Source organism: Tachyglossus aculeatus, chromosome 22, assembly GCF_015852505.1.
Source record: "Tachyglossus aculeatus isolate mTacAcu1 chromosome 22, mTacAcu1.pri, whole genome shotgun sequence".
Taxonomy (NCBI): Eukaryota; Metazoa; Chordata; class Mammalia; order Monotremata; family Tachyglossidae; genus Tachyglossus; species Tachyglossus aculeatus.
The window spans coordinates 37489434-37511282 of record NC_052087.1 but is presented as its reverse complement, the minus strand read 5'-3'; the positions used below and the strand labels follow the sequence as shown (position 1 = coordinate 37511282).

Below are 21849 nucleotides of genomic sequence, written 5' to 3'. Positions count from 1 at the left end.
TTAATAAATGCCATCATTATTATTATTAATACGATTGAATGAATGGCTGAACAGTGCTTTGCACGTCGTAAGCGCTTAATAAATGCCGTCATTATTATTATTATAGGTCCTCAATCAATGCGATTGAATGAATGACTGAACAATGCTTTGCACATCGTAAGCACTTAATAAATGCCGTCATTATTATAAGTCCTCAATCAATACGATTGAATGAATGAATGAATGAACCGTGCTTTGCACGTCGTAAGCGCTTAATAAATGTCGTCGTTATTATTATTATAAGCCCTCAATCAATACGATTGAATGAATGACTGAACCGTGCTTTGGACATCGTAAGCACTTAATAAATGCCGTTATTGTCATTATTATAAGTCCTCAATCAATACGATTGAATGAGTGAATGAACAGTGCTTTGCACATCATCATCATCATCATCAATCGTATTGATTGAGTGCTTATTGTGTGCAGAGCACTGTACTAAGCGCTTAGGAAGTACAAGTTGGCAACATATAGAGACAGTCCCTACCCAGCAGTGGGCTCACATCGTAAGCGCTTAATAAATGCCGTCATTATTATTATAAGTCCTCAATCAATGCAATTGAATGAATGACTGAACAGTGCTTTGCACATCGTAAGCGCTTAGTAAATGCCGTCATTATTATTATTATAAGTCCTCAATCGAGTGCTTTGCCCATAGTAAGCGCTTAATAAATACCATTATTATTATAAGTCCTCAATCAATGCGATTGAATGAATGAATGAACAGTGCTTTGCGTATCGTAAGCGCTTAATAAATGCCGTCATTATTATTATTATAAGTCCTCAATCAATACGATTGAATGAATGAACAGTGCTTTGCACATCGTAAGCGCTTAATAAATGCCGTCATTATTATTATTATAAGTCCTCAATCCAGTGCTTTGCCCATAGTAAGCACTTAATAAATGCCGTCATTATTATTATAAGTCCTCAATCCATGCAGTTGAATGAATGAATGAACAGTGCTTTGCGCATCGTAAGCGCTTAATAAATGCTGTCATTATTATTATTTTAAGTCCTCAATCAAGTGCTTTGCCCATAGTAAGCGCTTAATAAATGCCGTCATTATTATTATTATTATAAGTCCTCAATCAATACGATTGAATGAATGAATGAATGAACAGTGCTTTGCACATTGTAAGCGCTTAATGAATGCCGTTATTATTATTATTATAAGTCCTCAATCAATACGATTGAATGAATGACTGAAGTGACTCGCCCGAGGTCACGGAGCAGGCAAGTGGCAGAGGCGGGTTGAGATGCTCAGGCCCCGGTTCTTTCCGCTTGACCAGTCATTCATTCATTCAGTCGTATTTATTGAGCGCTTCCTGTGTGCAGGGCACTGTACTGAGCGCTTGGGAAGTCCAAGTTGGCAACATAGAGAGACGGTCCCCACCCAACAGCGGGCTCACAGACCACAAACCGCTGCTCTCTGGGCCGTGAGGCGACGGTGCCCGCGATCCCGTCCTTCCTGATGACTCTCGGTGATCTCCGACCCCGCAGGATCACGGTGCCTTCCTGTGCGTCGTGGACGACTCCAACGAACACATGCTCTCCGTCTGGGACTGCAGCCGGGGCACCAAGTTGGCCGAGATCAAGGTAAGGAGCCAAGGTCTCTTCGATCGTCCGATCCGGATCGAAGGGGGGCCCGGGTCAAAGCCGGAGCCCGCCGCTCGTACCGTCGTTGAGCGGCAATCAATCAATCATTCAATCGTATTTATTGAGCACTTACTGTGTGCAGAGCACTGGACTAAGCGCTTGGGAAGTCCAAGTTGGCAACATATAGAGACGGTCCCTACCCAACAGTCTAAAAGAGTGGGCTCACTGGGCTGGAGTCGGGGAGCGCCTTGGGGTCAGATGGGGTCGTGAAAAGGAAGCTGAGAAGCAGCGTGGCTCAGCGGAAAGAGGCCGGGCTTGGGAGTCATGGGTTCTAATCCCGCCTCCGCCACTTGTCAGCTGGGTGACTTTGGGCAAGTCGCTTCTCTGTGCCTCGGTTCCCTCATCTGAAAAATGGAGATTAAGACTGTGAGCCCCAAGTGGGACAACCTTCATTACCTCATATCCCCCTCCAGCGCTTAGAACAGTGCCTTGCACATAGTAAGCGCTTAACAAATACCATCATCATTATTATTATTATTACTTGTCAGCTGTACGACTCTGGGCAAGTCTCTTCTCTGTGCCTCAGTTCCCTCATCTGAAAAATGGGGATTAAGACTGTGTGCCCCACGTGGGACAACCTTCATTACCTTGTATCCCCCCCCAGCACTTAGAACAGTGCCTTGCACATAGTAAGCGCTTAACAAATACCATCATCATTATTATTATTATTACTTGTCAGCTGTGTGACTTTGGGCAAGTCACTTCTCTGTGCCTCAGTTCCCTCATCTGAAAAATGGGGATTAAGACTGTGTGCCCCACTGTGGGACAACCTTCATTACCTTGTATCCCCCACCCAGTGATTAGAACAGTGCTTTGCACATAGTAAGCGCTTAACAAATACCATCGTCATTATTATTATTATTATTACTTGTCAGCTGTGCGACTTTGGGCAAGTCACTTCTCTGTGCCTCAGTTCCCTCATCTGAAAAATGGGGATTAAGACTGTGTGCCCCATGTGGGACAACCTTCATTACCTTGTATCCCCCCCCAGCACTTAGAACAGTGCTTTGCACATAGTAAGCGCTTAACAAATACCATCATCATTATTATTATTATTACTTGTCAGCTGTGTGACTTTGGGCAAGTCACTTCTCTGTGCCTCAGTTCCCTCATCTGAAAAATGAGGATTAAGACTGTGAGCCCCACGTGGGACAACCTTCATTACCTTGTATCCCCCCCAGCACTTAGAACAGTGCTTTGCACATAGTAAGCGCTGAACAAATACCATCATTATTATTATTTGTCAGCTGTGTGACTTTGGGCCAGTCACTTCACTTCTCTGTGCCTCAATTCCCTCATATGAAAAATGGGGATTAAGACTGTGAGCCCCACGTGGGACAACCTTCATTGCCTTGTATCCCCCTCCAGTGCTTAGAACAGTGCTTGGCACATAGTAAGCGCTTAACAAATGCCATCATCATTATTATTATTATTACTTGTCAGCTGTGTGACTTTGGGCAAGTCACTTCTCTGTGCCTCAGTTCCCTCACCTGAAAAATGGGGATTAAGACTGTGAGCCCCACGTGGGACAACCTGATGACCTTGTATCCCCCTCCAGTGCTTAGAACAGTGCTTTGCACATAGTTAGTGCTTAACAAATACCATCATCATTATTATTATTATTACTTATCAGCTGTGTGACTTTGGGCCAGTCACTTCACTTCTCTGGGCCTCAGTTCCCTCATCTGAAAAATGGGGATTAAGACTGTGAGCCCCACGTGGGACAACCTTCGTTACCTTGTATCCCCCTCCAGCGCTTAGAACAGTGCTCGGCACATAGTAAGCGCTTAACAAATACCAACATTATTATTATTATGTAAAAAGGAGTCCCGGGGTCTGAGGGGAAAGACCGTCTCCTTTAAACGTGAAATGCTTAGAAGCAGCGTGACAAGCAGCAGGGCCTAATGGTTAGAGCTCCGGCCTGGGAGTTAGAAGGACCTGGGTTCAATTCAATTCAGTCGTATTTATTGAGCGCTTACTGTGTGCAGAGCACTGTACTAAGCGCTTGGGAAGTCCAAGTTGGCAACAGATAGAGACGGTCCCTACCCAACAGCGGGCTCACAGTCTAGAAGGGGGAAAAAAGGACTCCACCAACCACCAAGGGACACGAACCCTCAATCTTCTGAAGTGACTCGCCCGGAGCTGGGTTCTAATCATCCATTCATTCAATCAATCGTATTTATTGAGCGCTTACTGTGTGCAGAGCCCAGCTCCGACTTGGGGCAAGTCACTTCACTTCTCTTTGCCTCAGTGACCTCATCTGTAAAATGGGGATGAAGACTGTGAGCCCCAGATGGGACAGAGACTGTGTCCAACCCGATTTGCTAATATCCATCCCAGTGCTTAGTTAGGTACTGGCATGTAGTAAGCACTTAACAAATACCATTATTATGATGCTGTGGGAGGAATTTTTTTTTAAAATGATATTTGTTAAGGTGCCGACACGTAGTAAGACTGTGAGCCCCCCGTGGGACCACCTGATCACCTTGTAACCTCCCCAGCGCTTAGAACAGTGCTTTGCACGTAGTAAGCGCTTAATAAATGCCATCATTATTAGTAAGCGCTTAACAAATACTACTATTATTACGTTTAGGGGTGGCATGTAGTAAGCACTTAACAAATACCATTATTATTATGCTGCGGGAGGAATTTTTTTTTTTAATGATATTTGTTAAGGTGCCGACACGTAATAAGACCGTGAGTCCCCCGTGGGACAACCTGATCACCCTGTAACCTCCCCAGCGCTTAGAACAGTGCTTTGCACATAGTAAGCACTTAATAAATGCCATCATTATTAGTAAGCGCTTATCAAATACCACTATTATTATGTTTTGGGGGGAATTTTTTTTTTTAATGGTATTTGTTAAGTGCTTACTATGTGCCGGCACCTTAATAAGCCCTGGGATGGATACTAGCAAATGCCATTATTATTATGCTTCGGGAGGAATTGATTTTTTTTTAAATGGTATTTGTTAAGCGCCTATTATGTGGGAAGCACTGTTCCAAGCAACGGGGTAGATACAAACAGCGTGGCTCAGTGGAAAGAGCCCGGGCTTTGGAGTCAGAGGTCATGGGTTCAAATCCCGGCTCTTCCAATTGCCAGCTGTGTGACTTTGGGCAAGTCACTTCACTTCTCTGGGCCTCAGTTCCCTCATCTGTAAAATGGGGATGAAGACTGTGAGCCCCCCGTGGGACCACCTGATCACCTTGTAACTGCCCCAGCGCTTAGAACAGTGCTTTGCACATAGTAAGCGCTTAATAAAAGCCATTATTATTATTATACAAGCTAATCAGGTTGGGCACCGTCCCTGTCCCACAGAGGGCTCACAGTCTTCATCCCCATAATAATGATAATAATCAGTCAGTCAATCATATTTATTGAGCGCTTACTGTGTGCAGAGCACTGTACTAAGCGCTTGGGAAGTACAAGTTGGCAACATATAGAGACGGTCCCTACCCAGCAGTGGGCTCACAGTCTATAATAATGATGGCATTTGTTAAGCGCTTACTATGTGCAAAGCACTGTTCTAAGCGCTGGGGAGATACAAGGTGATGAGGTTGTCCCACGTGGGGCTCACAGTCTTAATCCCCATTTTCCAGATGAGGGAACTGAGGCTCAGAGAAGTGAAGTGACTTGCCCGAGGTCACACAGCAGGCACGTGGCGGAGCCGGGATTCGAACCCACGTCCTCTGACTCCAAAGCCCGGGCTCTTTCCACTGAGCCACGCTGCTTGAGGCAACCCAGTGGCGCGACTTGCCCGAGGTCACTTGGCTGACAAGTGGCAGAATCGGGATGCGAATCCTGGTCCTTCTGACGCCAAGGCCCGGGATCTCTCCTCTAGGTAGGCCACACTGCTTCCCTATCAATCAATCAATCGTATTTATTGAGCGCCTACTGTGTGCAGAGCACTGTACTAAGCGCTTGGGAAGTCCAAGTTGGCAACATCTAGGGACGGTCCCTACCCAACAGCGGGCTCACAGTCTAGAAGGGGGAGACAGAGAACGAAACCAAACCTATTAACCAAATAAAACAAACAGAATAGATATGTACAGGTAAGCCCGCTGTTGGGTAGGGACTGTCTCTAGATGTTGCCAACTTGTCATTATTATTATTATAAGTCCTCAATCAATACGATTGAATGAATGACTGAACAGTGCTTTGCACATCGTAAGCGCTTAATAAATGCCGTCATTATTATTATTATAAGTCCTCAATCAGTACGATTGAATGAATGACTGAACAGTGCTTTGCACATCGTAAGCGCTTAATAAATGCCGTCATTATTATTATTATAAGTCCTCAATCGATACGATTGAATGAATGACTGAACAGTGCTTTGCACATCGTAAGCGCTTAATAAATGCCGTCATTATTATTATTATAAGTCCTCAATCAATACGATTGAATGAGTGACTGAACAGTGCTTTGCACATCGTAAGCGCTGAATAGATGCCGTCATTATTATTAGTATAAGTCCTCAATCAGTACGATTGAATGAATGACTGAACAGTGCTTTGCACATCGTAAGCGCTTAATAAATGCCGTCATTATTATTATTATAAGCCCTCAATCGATACGATTGAATGAATGACTGAACAGTGCTTTGCACATCGTAAGCGCTTAATAAATGCCGTCATTATTATTATTATAAGTCCTCAGTCAACACGATTGAATGAATGACTGAACAGTGCTTTGCACATCGTAAGCGCTTAATAAATGCCGTCATTATTATTATTATAAGTCCTCAATAATACGATTGAATGAATGACTGAACAGTGCTTTGCACATCGTAAGCGCTTAATAAATGCCGTCATTATTATTATTATAAGTCCTCAATCGATACGATTGAATGAATGACTGAACAGTGCTTTGCACATCGTAAGCGCTTAATAAATGCCGTCATTATTATTATTATAAGCCCTCAATCGATACGATTGAATGAATGACTGAACAGTGCTTTGCACATCGTAAGCGCTTAATAAATGCCGTCATTATTATTATTATAAGCCCTCAATCAATGCGATTGAATGAATGACTGAACAGTGCTTTGCACATCGTAAGCGCTTAATAAATGCCGTCATTATTATTATTATAAGCCCTCAATCAATACGATTGAATGAATGACTGAACAGTGCTTTGCACATAGTAAGCGCATAGCGTAGCGTACTTCCCAATCGCTTTGTCCAGTGCTCTGCACACAGTAAGCGCTCAATAAATACGATTGATTGATTGATTGATTGATAAATGAATGCCGGAGGGGAGGATCCAGGCCGGAGGGAGGCTCCTGGGGGCCGTTCGACTCCCTGATTTTCCCCTCAGAGCACAAACGATTCCGTGTTGGCCGTGGGATTCAGCCCCCGGGACAGCAGCTGCATCGTCACCAGCGGGAAATCCCACGTCCACTTCTGGAGCTGGAGCGGCGGCGGCGGGACCACGGGGAACGGGGGCCTCAGCCGGAAACAGGGCGTCTTTGGGGTGAGATCCGGACGGGAGAGGGGCAGGTGAGGGGGTGGCCACCTCTCCCCAGCGCTTAGCACAGTGCCGGGCGCGCGGTAAGCGCTCGGTGGATGCGATGGGACGACCTCCTTTCGGGCCGCTGCCCTCTGACCCCTGACCTCCTCTCGTCTCTCTTCCCGCCGTGGCCCCCGGCCGCTAAACCTTCCCCGCTGTGGTCCGCAGAAATACAAGAAGCCCAAATTCATCCCCTGCTTTGTGTTCCTCCCGGATGGGGATATCCTGACGGGGGACTCGGAAGGGAACATCCTCACCTGGGGAAGGAGCCAGCCTGACCCCAGGACCCCCGGGAGGGGTGGGGCCAAAGGTAGGTGGCTCAGGGGTCCGCAGGGAGGCTAATGTCCCCGGGAATAGGACTCGTCTAGCTCGCGACGGGAGGGATGGTGGGATATGAAGATACAGCGGCGGCGGCTAGTATAGGAGTCGGAGCGGCACTAGATGATAATAATAATAATAATAATGGCATTTATTAAGCGCTTACTATGTGCCAAGCACTGCTCTAAGTGCTGGGGTGGATACAAGGTAATCGGGTTGTCCCACGTGGGGCTCCCAGTCTTCATCCCCATTTGATAGATGAGCTCACTGAGGCCCAGAGAAGGTAAGTGACTTGCCCAGAGCCACCCAGCTGACAAGTGCCCAGTCTTTTAGACTGTGAGCCCAATGTTGGGTAGGGACTGTCTCTGTATGTTGCCAATTTGGACTTCCCAAGCGCTTAGTACGGTGCTCCGCACATAGTAAGCGCTCAATAAATACGATTGATGGTGAAGTGGCGGAGCCGGAATTCGAACCCGTGACCTCTGACTCCAAAGCCCGGGCTCTTCCCACCGAGCCACGCTGATGGGCGGCTCAGATTCCCGCCGAGAACCACCTGGGTCCCCTTCCCCCAGGAAGCAGCGTGGCTCGGTGGCCCGGTGGAACAAGTCTGCTGTGTGACCTTGGGCAAGTCACTTCACTTCTCTGAGCCTCAGTTCCCTCATCTGTAAAAATGGGGATTAAGACTGTGAGCCCCACGTGGGACAACTTGATCACATTGTAGCCCCCCCAGCGCTTGGAACAGTGCTTTGCACATAGTAAGCGCTTAACAAATGCCATTTAAAAAAAAAAAAAAAGAGCCGGGGGTCGTGGGTTCAAACCCCCGGCTCCGCCGACTGTCAGCCGTGTGACTTTGGGCGAGTCGCTTCACTTCCCCGGGCCTCGGTGACCTCCTCCGGCAAGTGGGGGTGCGGTCGTTCATTCCGCCGTATTTGCCGAGCGCTTACTGTGTGCAGAGCACTGTACTAGGCGCTTGGGAAGTACAAGTTGGCAAGTTGGAGGAAGACTGGGAGCCCCTCGTGGGACAGCCCGATCACCTGGTAACCTCCCAAGCGGTTTGCACGTAATAAATGCCGTTGTTATTATTATTATCCCCACAACGCTCATCGGGGCTAAAATATACTCCCTTCGGGGGACGGCCGATCCTGGGCTCCCTCCGGTCTGGGATCGGGCTCCCGCTTCTCTCCCTCGGGCCCGGCTCTCCGCGATCTTCTTCCCGCTGACCCGCGTCCGCCCCGTCTCCTCCTCTCCCTTCCCCGGGCCAGAGACGTTCGGGATCGTGGCTCAGACGCGGGCCCACGAGGGCTCCATCTTTGCCCTGAGCGTCCTGCGGGACGGCACCGTGCTGAGCGGGGGCGGCCGCGACCGGCGACTCGTGCAGTGGGGTCCGGGGCTCGTCGCCCTCCAGGAGGCCGAGGTGAGGCCGGGCCCGGGACGGGGAGGGAGTGGGAAGGGAGGCCGAGGCGAGGGCGGAGGACGGGGCGCGGGAGGCTGGAGACCCGCTTTCCGCCCCCGAGGAGCTGGAGGAGCGACACCGCCGAGCGGAAAGGGCCCGGCCCGGGTTGGACGCCGTCCCCCGTTTTCCAGACGAGGGGAGGTTAGGTGACTTTCCCAAGGTCACGCAGCGGATGAGCGCGGAGTCGGGATTAGAACCGAGGCCCGCTGTGTGACCTTGGGAAAGTCACTTAACCTCCCCTCATCTGGAAAATGGGGGACGGCGTCCATCATCATCATCATCAATCGTATTTATTGAGCGCTTACTGTGTGCAGAGCATTGTACTAAGCGCTTGGGAAGTACAAATTAGCAACATATAGAGACAGTCCCTACCCAACAGTGGGCTCACAGTCTAAAAGGGGGTGACGAAACCAAACATACAGTCTCCTATGGACCCCGGCGCTGTGTACGGTGCCTGGCACCTCGGGAGCGCTTAGCGCATACCTCAACTGCCATAGTCTCTCCCAGCGCTTAGAACAGTGCTTTGCACGTAGTAAGCGCTTAATAAATGCAGTCATTATTATTAATAATGGTAATAATAATGATGATGGCATCTACTATGTGCAACGCTGGGGGGTTACAAGGTGATTAGGTGTCACTAGAGGCTTGAGACTCGCTTTCCGCCCCCGAGGAGCTGGAGGAGCGACACCGCTGAGCGGAAAGAGCCCGGCCCGGGTTGGACGCCGTCCCCCATTTTCCAGATGAGGGGAGGTTAGGGGACTTTCCCAAGGTCACGCAGCGGATGAGCGCGGAGTCGGGATTAGAACCGAGGCCCGCTGTGTGACCTTGGGAAAGTCACCTAACCTCCCCTCATCTGGAAAACGGGGGACGGCGTCCAACCCGATTGTCTCCTATGGACCCCGGCGCTTTGTACGGTGCCTGGCACCTCGGGAGCGCTTAACGCATACCTCAACTGCCGTAGTCTCTCCCAGCGCTTAGAACAGTGCTTTGCACGTAGTAAGCGCTTAATAAATGCAGTCATTATTATTAATAATGGTAATAATAATGATGGTGGCATTTGTTAAGCGCTTACTATGTGCAAAGCACTGTCTAAGCGCTGGGGGGTTACAAGGTGACCAGGTTGTCCCACGAGGGGCTCACAGTCTTAATCCCTGTTTTACAGTGCTTTGCACATAGTAAGCGTTTAATAAATGCCATCATTATTATTGATAATAGTAATAATAATGACAATACAGTCTTAATCCCCATTTTACAGTGCTTTGCACATAGCGCTTAATAAATGCCGTCATTATTATTAATAATAGTAATAATAATGACGATGCAGTCTTAATCCCCATTTTACAGTGCTTTGCACGTAGTAAGTGCTTAATAAATGGTATCATTATTATTCATAATAGTAATAATAATGATGATGGCATTTGTTAAGCGCTTACTATGTGCAAAGCACTGTCTAAGTGCTGGTGGGTTACAAGGTGATCAGGTTGTCCCACGGGGGGCTCACAGTCTTAATCCCTGTTTTACAGTGCTTTGCACATAGTAAGCATTTAATAAATGCCATCATTATTATTGATAATAGTAATAATAATGATGATACAGTCTTAATCCCCATTTTACAGTGCTTTGCACTTAGTAAGCGCTTAATAAATGCTGTCATTATTATTAATAATAGTAATAATAATGATGATGGCATTTGTTAAGCACTTACTATGTGCAAAGCACTGTCTAAGCGCTGGGGGGTTACAAGGTGATCAGGTTGTCCCACGGGGGGCTCACAGTCTTCATCCCCATTTTCCAGATGAGGGAACTGAGGCTCAGAGAAGTGAAGTGACTTGCCCAAGGTCACACAGCGGACATGTGACTGTGTTTTCTAGACTGTGAGCCCACTGTTGGGTAGGGACCGTCTCTGTATGTTGCCAACTTGGACTTCCCAAGCGCTTAGTCCAGTGCTCCGCACACAGTAAGCGCTCAATAAATACGATTGATTGATTGATTGATGTGGCGGAGCCGGGATTAGAACCCACGACCTCCGGCTCCCAAGCCCGGGCTCTTCCCGCCGAGCCATGCTGCTTCTCTAATTCTAAACTGTCAAACTCTCCCCCTCCTCCCCCTCTCCATCTCCCCCGCCTTACCTCCTTCCCTTCCCCACAGCACCTGTATAGATGTATAGATGTTTGTACGGATTTATTACTCTATTTATTTATTTTACTTGTACATATTTATTCTATTTATTTTATTTTGTTAATATGTTTGGTTTTGTTCTCTGTCTCCCCCTTCAAGACTGTGAGCCCGCTGTTGGGTAGGGACCGTCTCTAGATGTTGCCAACTTGGACTTCCCAAGCGCTTAGTCCAGTGCTCTGCACACAGTAAGCGCTCAATAAATACGATTGAATGAATGAATGAATGAATGAATTATTGCGCTCCTAAGGGGAGACGGGTCATCTGAATAAGTAGTCGACCATATGGTCGGTCAGACATCTCTCCCCAGGGGCCGAGGCAATAGAAGGGGCCCCCTTCTAGACTGGGAGCCCGCTGTCGGATAGGGACCGTCTCTAGATGTTGCTGACTTGGACTTCCCAAGTGCTTAGTACAGTGCTCTGCACACAGTAAGCACTCAATAAATACGATTGAATGAATGAATTGTTGCGCTCCTAAGGGGAGACGGGTCATCTGAATAAGTCGTCGACCATATGGTCGGTCAGACGTCTCTCCCCAGGGGCCGGGGCAATAGAAGGGGCCCCCTTCTAGACTGGGAGCCTGTTGTTGGGTAGGGACTGTCTCTAGATGTTGCCAACTTGAACTCCCCAAGTGCTTAGTACAGTGCTCTGCACACAGGAAGCGCTCAATAAATACGACTGAATTAATGAATGATTGCGCTCCTAAGGGGAGACGGGTCATCTGAATAAGTAGTCGACCATATGGTCGGTCAGACGTCTCTCCCCAGGGGCCGGGGCAATAGAAGGGGCCCCCTTCTAGACTGGGAGCCCGCTGTTGGGTAGGGACCGTCTCTAGGTGTTGCCAACTTGGACTTCCAGTGCTCTGCACACAGTAAGTGCTCAATAAATACGACTGAATGAATGAATGAATGAGTTATTGCGCTCCTAAGGGGACGGGTCATCTGAATAAGTAGTCGACCATATGGTCGGTCAGACGTCTGTCCCCAGGGGCTGAGGCAGTAGAAGGGGCCCCCTTCTAGACTGGGAGCCCGTTGTTGGGTAGGGACCGTCTCTAGATGTTGCCGACTTGGACTTCCCAAGCGCTTAGTCCAGTGCTCTGCACACAGGAAGCGCTCAATAAATACGCCTGAATTAATGAATAATTGCGCTCCTAAGGGGAGACGGGTCATCTGAATAAGTAGTCGACCATATGGTCGGTCAGACGTCTCTCCCCAGGGGCCGGGGCAATAGAAGGGGCCCCCTTCTAGACTGGGAGCCCGCTGTTGGGTAGGGACCGTCTCTAGGTGTTGCCAACTTGGACTTCCAGTGCTCTGCACACAGTAAGTGCTCAATAAATACGACTGAATGAATGAATGAATGAGTTATTGCGCTCCTAAGGGGACGGGTCATCTGAATAAGTAGTCGACCATATGGTCGGTCAGACGTCTGTCCCCAGGGGCTGAGGCAATAGAAGGGGCCCCCTTCTAGACTGGGAGCCCGTTGTTGGGTAGGGACCGTCTCTAGATGTTGTCGACTTGGACTTCCCAAGCGCTTAGTCCAGTGCTCTGCACACAGGAAGCGCTCAATAAATACGACTGAATTAATGAATAATTGCGCTCCTAAGGGGAGACGGGTCATCTGAATAAGTAGTCAACCATATGGTCAGTCAGACGTCTCTCCTCAGGGGCCGAGGCAATAGAAGGGGCCCCTTTCTAGACTGTGAACCCACTGTCGGGTAGGGACTGTCTCTAGGTGTTGCCAACTTGGACTTCCAGTGCTCTGCACACAGTAAGCGCTCAATAAATACGATTGAATGAATGAATGAATGAATTATTGCGCTCCTAAGGGGAGATGGGTCATCTGAATAAGTAGTCGACCATATGGTCGGTCAGACGTCTGTCTCCAGGGGCTGAGGCAATAGAAGGGGCCCCCTTCTAGACTGGGAGCCCGCTGTCGGGTAGGGACCGTCTCTAGATGTTGCCAACTTGGACTTCCAAAGCGCTTAGTATAGTGCTCTGCACACAGTAAGCGCTCTATAAATGCGATTGATTGATTGATTGATTGATTGAGAAGCGGATGGGTCGGCCCTCGAGGTGTCCGGAGTTTGTCGGGGAGCTGAGGGAACAGGCCAGGCGGGTCGGCGCGGGGCCCAGCCCTGACGAGTCCTCGACTTTTCCAGATCCCGGAGCTGTTCGGGGCCGTGCGGGCCATCGCCGAGGGAGCGGGCGCGGAGCTCCTGGTGGGGACCACCAAGAACGCCCTGCTGCGGGGCCACCTGGCCCGGGGCTTCTCCCCCGTCATCCAGGTCTGGGCGGGCGCCGGGGGCCGGGGGGCGGGGGGCAGAGGGCGGCCGGCCCCGGGGGCCGCGCGGAGGAGGTCGGACCGTCTTCTTCGCCCCGAGCAGGGCCACACGGACGAGCTGTGGGGCCTGTGCACGCACCCCTCCCAGAACCGTTTCCTCACGTGCGGCCATGACCGGCAGCTGTGTCTGTGGGACGGGGAGCACCACGCGCTCGCCTGGAGCCTCGACCTCAAGGTGCCTCCCCCCTCCACTCTGCTTCCTCGTGGCCCCGCCGGCCTTCGGGTCCCCTCGCTTGGCCCCGGCCCGACGCCCCTACTCGCTCAATCGACCGATCGAATTTACTGAGGGCACTGTATCGAGCGCTTGGGAGCGTACCAGATTCCTTCAATCGTATCTATTGAGCGCTTACTGTGTGTAGAGCACTGTATTAAGCGCTTGGGAAGGACAAGTTGGCACCATATCAATCAATCAATCAATCGTATTTATTGAGCGCTTACTGTGTGCAGAGCACTGAACTAAGCGCTTGGGAAGTACGAGTCGGCAACATCTAGAGACGGTCCCTACCCAACAGTGGGCCCACAGTCTAGAAGGGGGAGACAGGCAACACAACAAAATATATTAACAAAATAAAATAGTAATGCACGTAGTAAGCGCTTAATAAATGCCATTATTATTATTATAATCAATACAGTTGATTGATTGATTAACCTCCCCAGCGCTTAGAACAGTGCTTTCCATTCATTCATTCATTCATTCAGTCGTATTTATTGAGCGCTTACTGTGTGCAGAGCACTGGACTAAGCGCTTGGGAAGTCCAAGTTGGCACCATCTAGAGACGGTCCCTACCCAACAGTGGGCTCACAGTCTAGAAGGGGGAGACAGGCAACACAACAAAATATATTAACAAAAGAAAATAGTAATGCACATAGTAAGCGCTTAATAAATGCCATAATTATTATTATAAATATGATTGATTGATTGATTGATTGATTAACCTCCCCAACGCTTAAAACAGTGCTTTGCATTAATTCATTCAATCGTATTTATTGAGCGCTTACTGTGTGCAGCGCACTGGACTAAGCGCTTGGGAAGTACAAGTTGGCACCATCTAGAGATGGTCCCTACCCAACAGTGGGCTCAAAATCTAGAAGGGGGAGACAGACAACAAAACAAAGCATATTAACAAAATAAAATAGTAATGCATGTAGTAAGCGCTTAATAAATGCCATTATTATTATTATTTTTATTATAAATACGATTTATTGATTGAAACAGATACTGTGATTTTAAAAAAGGCCTAGGCTGTTCCCCCAACTCCTTGCAAATATTCCTCCCCAATATTCCTCCCCAATATTCCTCCTCCCTACTAGGAGACGGGTCTCTGTGCTGATTTCCACCCCAGTGGGGCAGTTGTAGCTGTGGGTCTGAGCACTGGCAGGTAAGAAGGGGAATTAGAGAATCGGAGTCGGGAGGGAGAGGGAGGAGGAAGTGGCGGCAATTGCGTCGAGGCGAAGATTCAACCAACCGATCCCCGTCGGTGGTATTTACTGAGCGCTTACGGAGTGCAGAGCGCTGTACCCGGGGAGGACAATGGAGTTGGGAGGTGGGATCCCTGCCCACGAGGACCTTACAGTCTACAGGGGAGGCAGAAGATTCAACCAACCGATCCCCGTCGGTGGTATTTACTGAGCGCTTACGGAGTGCAGAGCGCTGTACCCGGGGAGGACAATGGAGTTGGGAGGTGGGATCCCTGCCCACGAGGACCTTACAATCTACAGGGGAGGCAGAAGATTCAACCAACCGATCCCCGTCGGTGGTAGTTATTGAGCGCTTATGGAGTGCAGAGCGCTGTACCCGGGGAGGACAATGGAGCTGGGAGATGGGATCCCCGCCCACGAGGACCTTACAGTCTACAGGGGAGGCAGAAGATTCAACCAACCGATCCCCGTCGGTGGTGTTTACTGAGCGCTTACTGAGTGCAGAGCGCTGTACCCCGGGAGGACAGTGGAGTTGGGAGGTGGGATCCCTGCCCACGAGGACCTTACAGTCTACAGGGGAGGCAGACATCGCAAAAAATTACAGCTAGGGAGAATTAGTGGTGTATAAGGAGCCGTGAGGAGACTGGACTGGGGTGAGTGTCACAGTGTGCGAGAGAAGCCACGTGGCCGAGTGGCTAGAGCACCGGCCCGGGCATCCGAAGGTCATGGGTTCTCATCCCGGCTCTGTCACTCGTCGTCTGCGTGACCCCGGGCAGGTCACTTCACTTCTCCGGGCCTCAGTTCCCTCATCTGGAAAATGGGGACTCGAGACTGTGAGCCCCACGTGGGACAGCGAGCGGGTCCAGCTCGATTTGCTCGAATCCACCCCGGTGTTTAGTACATGCCTGCCGCAGAGTAAGTGCTTAATAGATGCCTTAATTATTATTATAAAGGGGCTCATTGCCGAGGCATAGGCGACGCAGAGGGAAGGGCGGGGATGGGAAAGGGGGGGCTCAGCTCCGGACTCGGAGGAGATGGGATTTGAGACGGGTTTTGGAGGCCGGGAGAGACAATGGGCCGTCGGAGATGAAGGGGAGGGAGGGCGTTCCAGTCCCGAGGGATGGACGAGGAGGAGGAACGGAGAACGGGTCGGAGGTAGAGGAGGGAAGCGGGCGGATTGGATCGTAGCGCTCCCCGCTTCTTTCCAGATGGCTGGTCCTGGACACGGAAACCCGGGAGGTGGTGTCGGATTTTACCGACGGCAACGAGCAGCTCTCGGTTGTCAGGTACAGCCCAGGTGAGCGCCCCTCTAACCATCTTCACCCCTCATCCCCTCGCCCGGTTTTCTTCTCCGCGCCCAGTCACCCGTCCCTAACGATGGTATCCGTTAAGCGAGCACTGTTCTAAACGCTGGGGAGGTCGCAGGGTGATCAGGTTGTCCCACGGTGGGTCTCACGGTCTTCATCCCCATTTTCCAGATGAGGGAACTGAGGCCCAGAGAACGGAGTTTTAGACTGTGAGCCCACTGTTGGGTAGGGACTGTCTCTATATGTTGCCAGCTTGTCCTTCCCAAGCGCTTAGTCCAGTGCTCTGCACACAGTAAGGGCTCAATAAATACGATTGATTGAGTGAGTGATTGAAGTGACGTGCCCAAAGTCACCCAGCTGACAGTTGGCGGAGCCGGGATTTGAACCCCTGACCTCGGACTCAATCAATCGATCAATCAATCGTATTTATTGAGCGCTTACTGTGTGCAGAGCACTGTACTAATCAATCAATCATATTTATTGAGCGCTTACTGTGTGCAGAGCACTGGACTAAGCGCTTGGGAAGTCCAAGTCGGCAACATACTAAGCGCTTGGGAAGTCCAAGTTGGCAACACCTAGAGCCGGTCCCTACCCAACAGGGGGCTCGCAGTCTAGAAGGGGGAGACAGAGAACAAATCCATCATCATCATCATCATCAATCGTATTTATTGAGCGCTTACTATGTGCAGAGCACTGTACTAAGCGCTTGGGAAGTGCAAATTGCCAACATATAGAGACAGTCCCTACCCAACAGTGGGCTCACAGTCTAAAAGAAACACTGGGGAGGTGATCAGGTCCCATGTGGGGCTCACAATCTTAATCCCCAGTTTACAGAATCCAGACATATTAACAAAAGAAAAGAAATAGAATAGATATGTACAAGTAAAATAAGTAGAGTAATAAGCCTTCAAGGCCCTGCTGAGAGCTCACCTCCTCCAGGAGGCCTTCCCAGACTGAGCCCCTTCCTTCCTCTCCCCCTCGTCCCCCTCTCCATCCCCCCCATCCTACCTCCTTCCCTTCCCCACAGCACCTGTATATATGTTTGTACATATTTATTACTCTATTTATTTATTTTACTTGTACCTATCTATTCTATTTCTTTTATTTTGTTAGTATGTTTGGTTTTGTTCTCCGTCCCCCCCTTTTAGACTGTGAGCCCCTTCCTTCCTCTCCCCCTCGTCCCCCTCTCCGTCCCCCCCATCTTACCTCCTTCCCTTCCCCACAGCACCTGTATATATGTTTGTACATATTTATTACTCTATTTATTTATTTTACTTGTACCCATCTATTCTATTTCTTTTATTTTGTTAGTATGTTTGGTTTTGTTCTCCGTCCCCCGCTTTTAGACTGTGAGCCCACTGGTGGGTAGGGACCGTCACTAGATGTTGCCAACTTGGACTTCCCAAGTGCTTAGTCCGGTGCTCTGCACACAGTAAGCGCTCAATAAATACGATTGACGATGACGATGATGATGATGATAAATCGAACGAATGCCAGCTAACTCCAAAGCGCGGGCTCTTTCCGCCGAGCCACGCTGCCTCTCCCCCGACCCTCTCCTTCCCGCCCCGTGCAGATGGAGCCTATCTGGCCGTCGGTTCGCATGACAACACGATCTACATCTACAGCGTGTCCAGCGATGGGGCCAAGTCCAGCCGTTTCGGCCGCTGCGCGGTGAGGCGACGGGGGACCGGGAGCGGGGGGACGGGGGACGCGCCCCTCGGCCCCGTCGGGTGAGCGGGTTGCCCCGGAGACACCTCTCCTTCCCTCCCTTCCCTCTCCCCCCCAGGGTCATTCCAGCTTCATCACCCACCTGGACTGGTCCAAGGATGGGAATTTCATCATGTCCAACTCCGGCGACTACGAGATCCTCTACTGTGAGGGCGAGTCCGGAGGGAAGGCGGGAATCCTTGGGAGGATCGGGAGGACTATCCCGCCGGGGGTGGGGTGCGTCGGGAAAGGGTCAGCCGCCCCGGGGACCATGGAAGGGGGGAGCTGCGGAGGAGGAGGCCCTTTCAACAGCAAAGAGGTGGGAGGAGAGGAGTCTGATAATAATAATAATAATAATAATAATAATAATGGCATTTATTGAGCGCTTACTATATGCACTGTTCTAAGCGCACTGATTAATAATAATAATAATAATAATAATGGCATTTATTGAGCGCTTACTATGTGCACTGTTCTAAGCGCTGATTAATAATGATAATGATAATAATGGCATTTATTGAGCGCTTACTATGTGCACTGTTCTAAGCGCGCTGATTAATAATAATAATAATAATAATAATGGCATTTAGTGAGCGCTTACTATGTGCACTGTTCTAAGCGCGCTGATTAATGATAATAATAATAATAATGGCATTTAGTGAGCGCTTACTATGTGCACTGTTCTAAGCGCGCTGATTAATAATAATAATAATAATAATGGCATTTATTGAGCGCTTACTATGTGCACTGTTCTAAGCGCTGATTAATAATGATAATAATAATAATGGCATTTATTGAGCGCTTACTATGTGCACTGTTCTAAGCGCGCTGATTAATAATAATAATAATAATAATGGCATTTATTGAGCGCTTACTATGTGCACTGTTCTAAGCGCGCTGATTAATAATAATAATGATAATAATGACATTTATTGAGCGCTTACTATGTGCACTGTTCTAAGCGCGCTGATTAATAATAATAATAATAATAATGGCATTTATTGAGAGCTTACTATGTGCACTGTTCTAAGCGCGCTGATTAATAATGATAATAATAATAATGGCATTTATTGAGCGCTTACTATGTGCACTGTTCTAAGCGCGCTGATTAATAATAATAATAATAATAATGGCATTTATTGAGCGCTTACTATGTGCACTGTTCTAAGCGCTGATTAATAATGATAATAATAATAATGGCATTTATTGAGCGCTTACTATGTGCACTGTTCTAAGCGCGCTGATTAATAATAATAATAATAATAATGGCATTTAGTGAGCGCTTACTATGTGCACTGTTCTAAGCGCGCTGATTAATAATAATAATAATAATAATGGCATTTATTGAGCGCTTACTATGTGCACTGTTCTAAGCGCTGATTAATAATGATAATAATAATAATGGCATTTATTGAGCGCTTACTATGTGCACTGTTCTAAGCGCGCTGATTAATAATAATAATAATAATAATGGCATTTATTGAGCGCTTACTATGTGCACTGTTCTAAGCGTGCTGATTAATAATAATAATGATAATAATGACATTTATTGAGCGCTTACTATGTGCACTGTTCTAAGCGCGCTGATTAATAATAATAATAATAATAATGGCATTTATTGAGCGCTTACTATGTGCACTGTTCTAAGCGCGCTGATTAATAATAATAATGATAATAATGACATTTATTGAGCGCTTACTATGTGCACTGTTCTAAGCGCGCTGATTAATAATAATAATAATAATAATGGCATTTATTGAGAGCTTACTATGTGCACTGTTCTAAGCGCTGATTAATAATGATAATAATAATAATGGCATTTATTGAGCGCTTACTATGTGCACTGTTCTAAGCGCTGATTAATAATAATAATAACAATGGCATTTATTGAGCGCTTACTTTGTGCACCGTTCTAAGCGCCGGGGAGGTTCCAAAGTGATCAGGTTGTCCCACGGGGGGCTCACAGTCTTCAGCCCCGTTTTCCCGATGAGGGAACGGAGGCCCAGAGAAGTGAAGTGACTCGCCCAAAGTCACCCAGCTGACAGGCGGGGAGCCGGGATTCGAACCCATGACCTCTGACTCCAAAGCCCGGGCTCTTTCCGCTGAGCCCCGCTGCTTCTCCGATTCATTCATTCGTTCATTCATTCTAATCGTACTTATTGAGCGCTTACTCTGTGCACTGTTCTAAGCGCTGATTAATAATAATAATAATAATGATAATGACATTTATTGAGCGCTTACTATGTGCGCCGTTCTAAGCGCCGGGGAGGTTCCAAAGTAATCAGGTTGTCCCACGGGGGGCTCACAGTCTTCACCCCCGTTTTCCCGATGAGGGAACCGAGGCCCAGAGAAGTGAAGTGACCCGCCCAAAGTCACCCAGCTGACAAGCGGGAAGCCGGGATTCGAACCCATGACCTCTGACTCCAAAGCCCGGGCTCTTTCCACTGAGCCACGCTGCTTCTCCGATTCATTCATGCGTTCATTCATTCTAATCGTATTTATTGAGTGCTTACCGCGCGCAGAGCACTGAGGAGAGACCCGGGGAGCCGCGGTAGCAGAGCACAGACCCGGGGGTTGGAAGGACCTGGGTTCTAATCCCGGCCCTTCCACCTGTTTGCCGGGCGACCTCGGGCGAGTCGCTTCACTTCTCTGGGCCTCAGTTACCTCTGCTGTAAAAGGGGGATCAATCAATCAATCAATCAATCAGTCAATCGTATTTATTGAGCACTTACTGTGTGCAGAGCACTGTACTAAGCGCTTGGGAAGTACAAGTTGGCAACATAGAAGGCATCTAGAAGGGGGATGAAGATGAGGAGCCCCATGTGGGACGGGGACAGCGTCCAACCCGATTTGCCTGGATCCACCGCGGCGCTTAGAACAGTGGCACGTAGTAAGCGCTTAACAAATGCCACAGTTACCATCCTTTCCGTGGAGGGCCTCACCTGCGAATAAATAGAGAAGCAGTGTGGCTCAGTGGTAAGAGCCCGGGCTTTGGAGTCAGAGGTTGTGGGTTCAAATAATAATAATAATAATAATAATAATAATAATAATAATAATGGCATTTGTTAAGCGCTTACTATGTGCAAAGCCCTGTTCTAAGCGCGGGGCGGGGGGGATACAAGATGATCAGGTTGGCCCACGCGGGGTTCACAGTCTTCATCCCCATTTTCCAGATGAGGTAACTGAGGCTCAGAGAAGTGAAGTGACTTGCCCAAGGTCACACAGCAGACATGTGGCGGGGCCGGGATTCGAACCCATGACCACTGACTCCAAAGCCCGGGCTCCTTCCCGGCTCTGCCAACTGTCAGCTGTGTGGCTTCGGGCAAGTCCGGGCCTCAGTTTCCTCAACTGTAAAATGGGGATGAAGACTGTGAGCCCCCCGCGGGGCCACCCGATCGCCTTGTAGCCTCCCCAGCGCTTAGAACAGTGCTTCGCACATAGTAAGCGCTTCATAAATGCCATCATTATTATTATTAACAAAGAGACAAGGGGAGCCCGCTGTTGGGTAGGGACCGTCTCTAGATGTTGCCAACGTGGACTTCCCGAGCGCTTAGTCCAGTGCTCTAAACACGGTAAGCGCTCAATAAATATGATTGAATGAATGAATGAATAAATGAATGAATGAATAAATCAATGAATGAATGAGTCATGGGGAGCTAGGAAAGAGGTTCTGGGTTCAAGGGCCTTTCTTTTTCCTCGCTCCCTCGCTCCGTCTCCCATTGCTCCCGGGTGCTTGGCCGAGGAGACGGGCCTGATGCTCGTGGCATCAGAGAAGCAGCGTGGCTCAGTGGAAAGCGCCCGGGCTTTGGAGTCAGAGGTCATGGGTTCGAACCCCGGCTCCGCCACTTGTCAGCTGGGTGACCCTGGGCAAGTCACTTCCCTTCTCTGGGCCTCAGTTCCCTCACTTGGAAAATGGGATTA

At 48.9% G+C, this 21849-nt stretch overlaps 1 protein-coding gene across 2 annotated transcripts in view; it reads left to right on the top strand.

Annotated features, from left to right (window-relative positions):
- Positions 1–21849, top strand: part of EML3 (EMAP like 3) — a 49330-nt gene that overhangs the window by 13674 nt on the left and 13807 nt on the right. For both annotated transcript variants that reach the window (XM_038764974.1, XM_038764973.1), the window contains exons 10-19: positions 1543–1638; positions 7019–7174; positions 7379–7520; positions 8791–8942; positions 13314–13439; positions 13539–13670; positions 14807–14874; positions 16123–16211; positions 17795–17892; positions 18008–18095. In XM_038764974.1, coding sequence (XP_038620902.1) covers positions 1543–1638; positions 7019–7174; positions 7379–7520; positions 8791–8942; positions 13314–13439; positions 13539–13670; positions 14807–14874; positions 16123–16211; positions 17795–17892; positions 18008–18095 — 1147 coding nt within the window. The remainder of the gene's footprint in view (positions 1–1542; positions 1639–7018; positions 7175–7378; positions 7521–8790; positions 8943–13313; positions 13440–13538; positions 13671–14806; positions 14875–16122; positions 16212–17794; positions 17893–18007; positions 18096–21849) is intronic.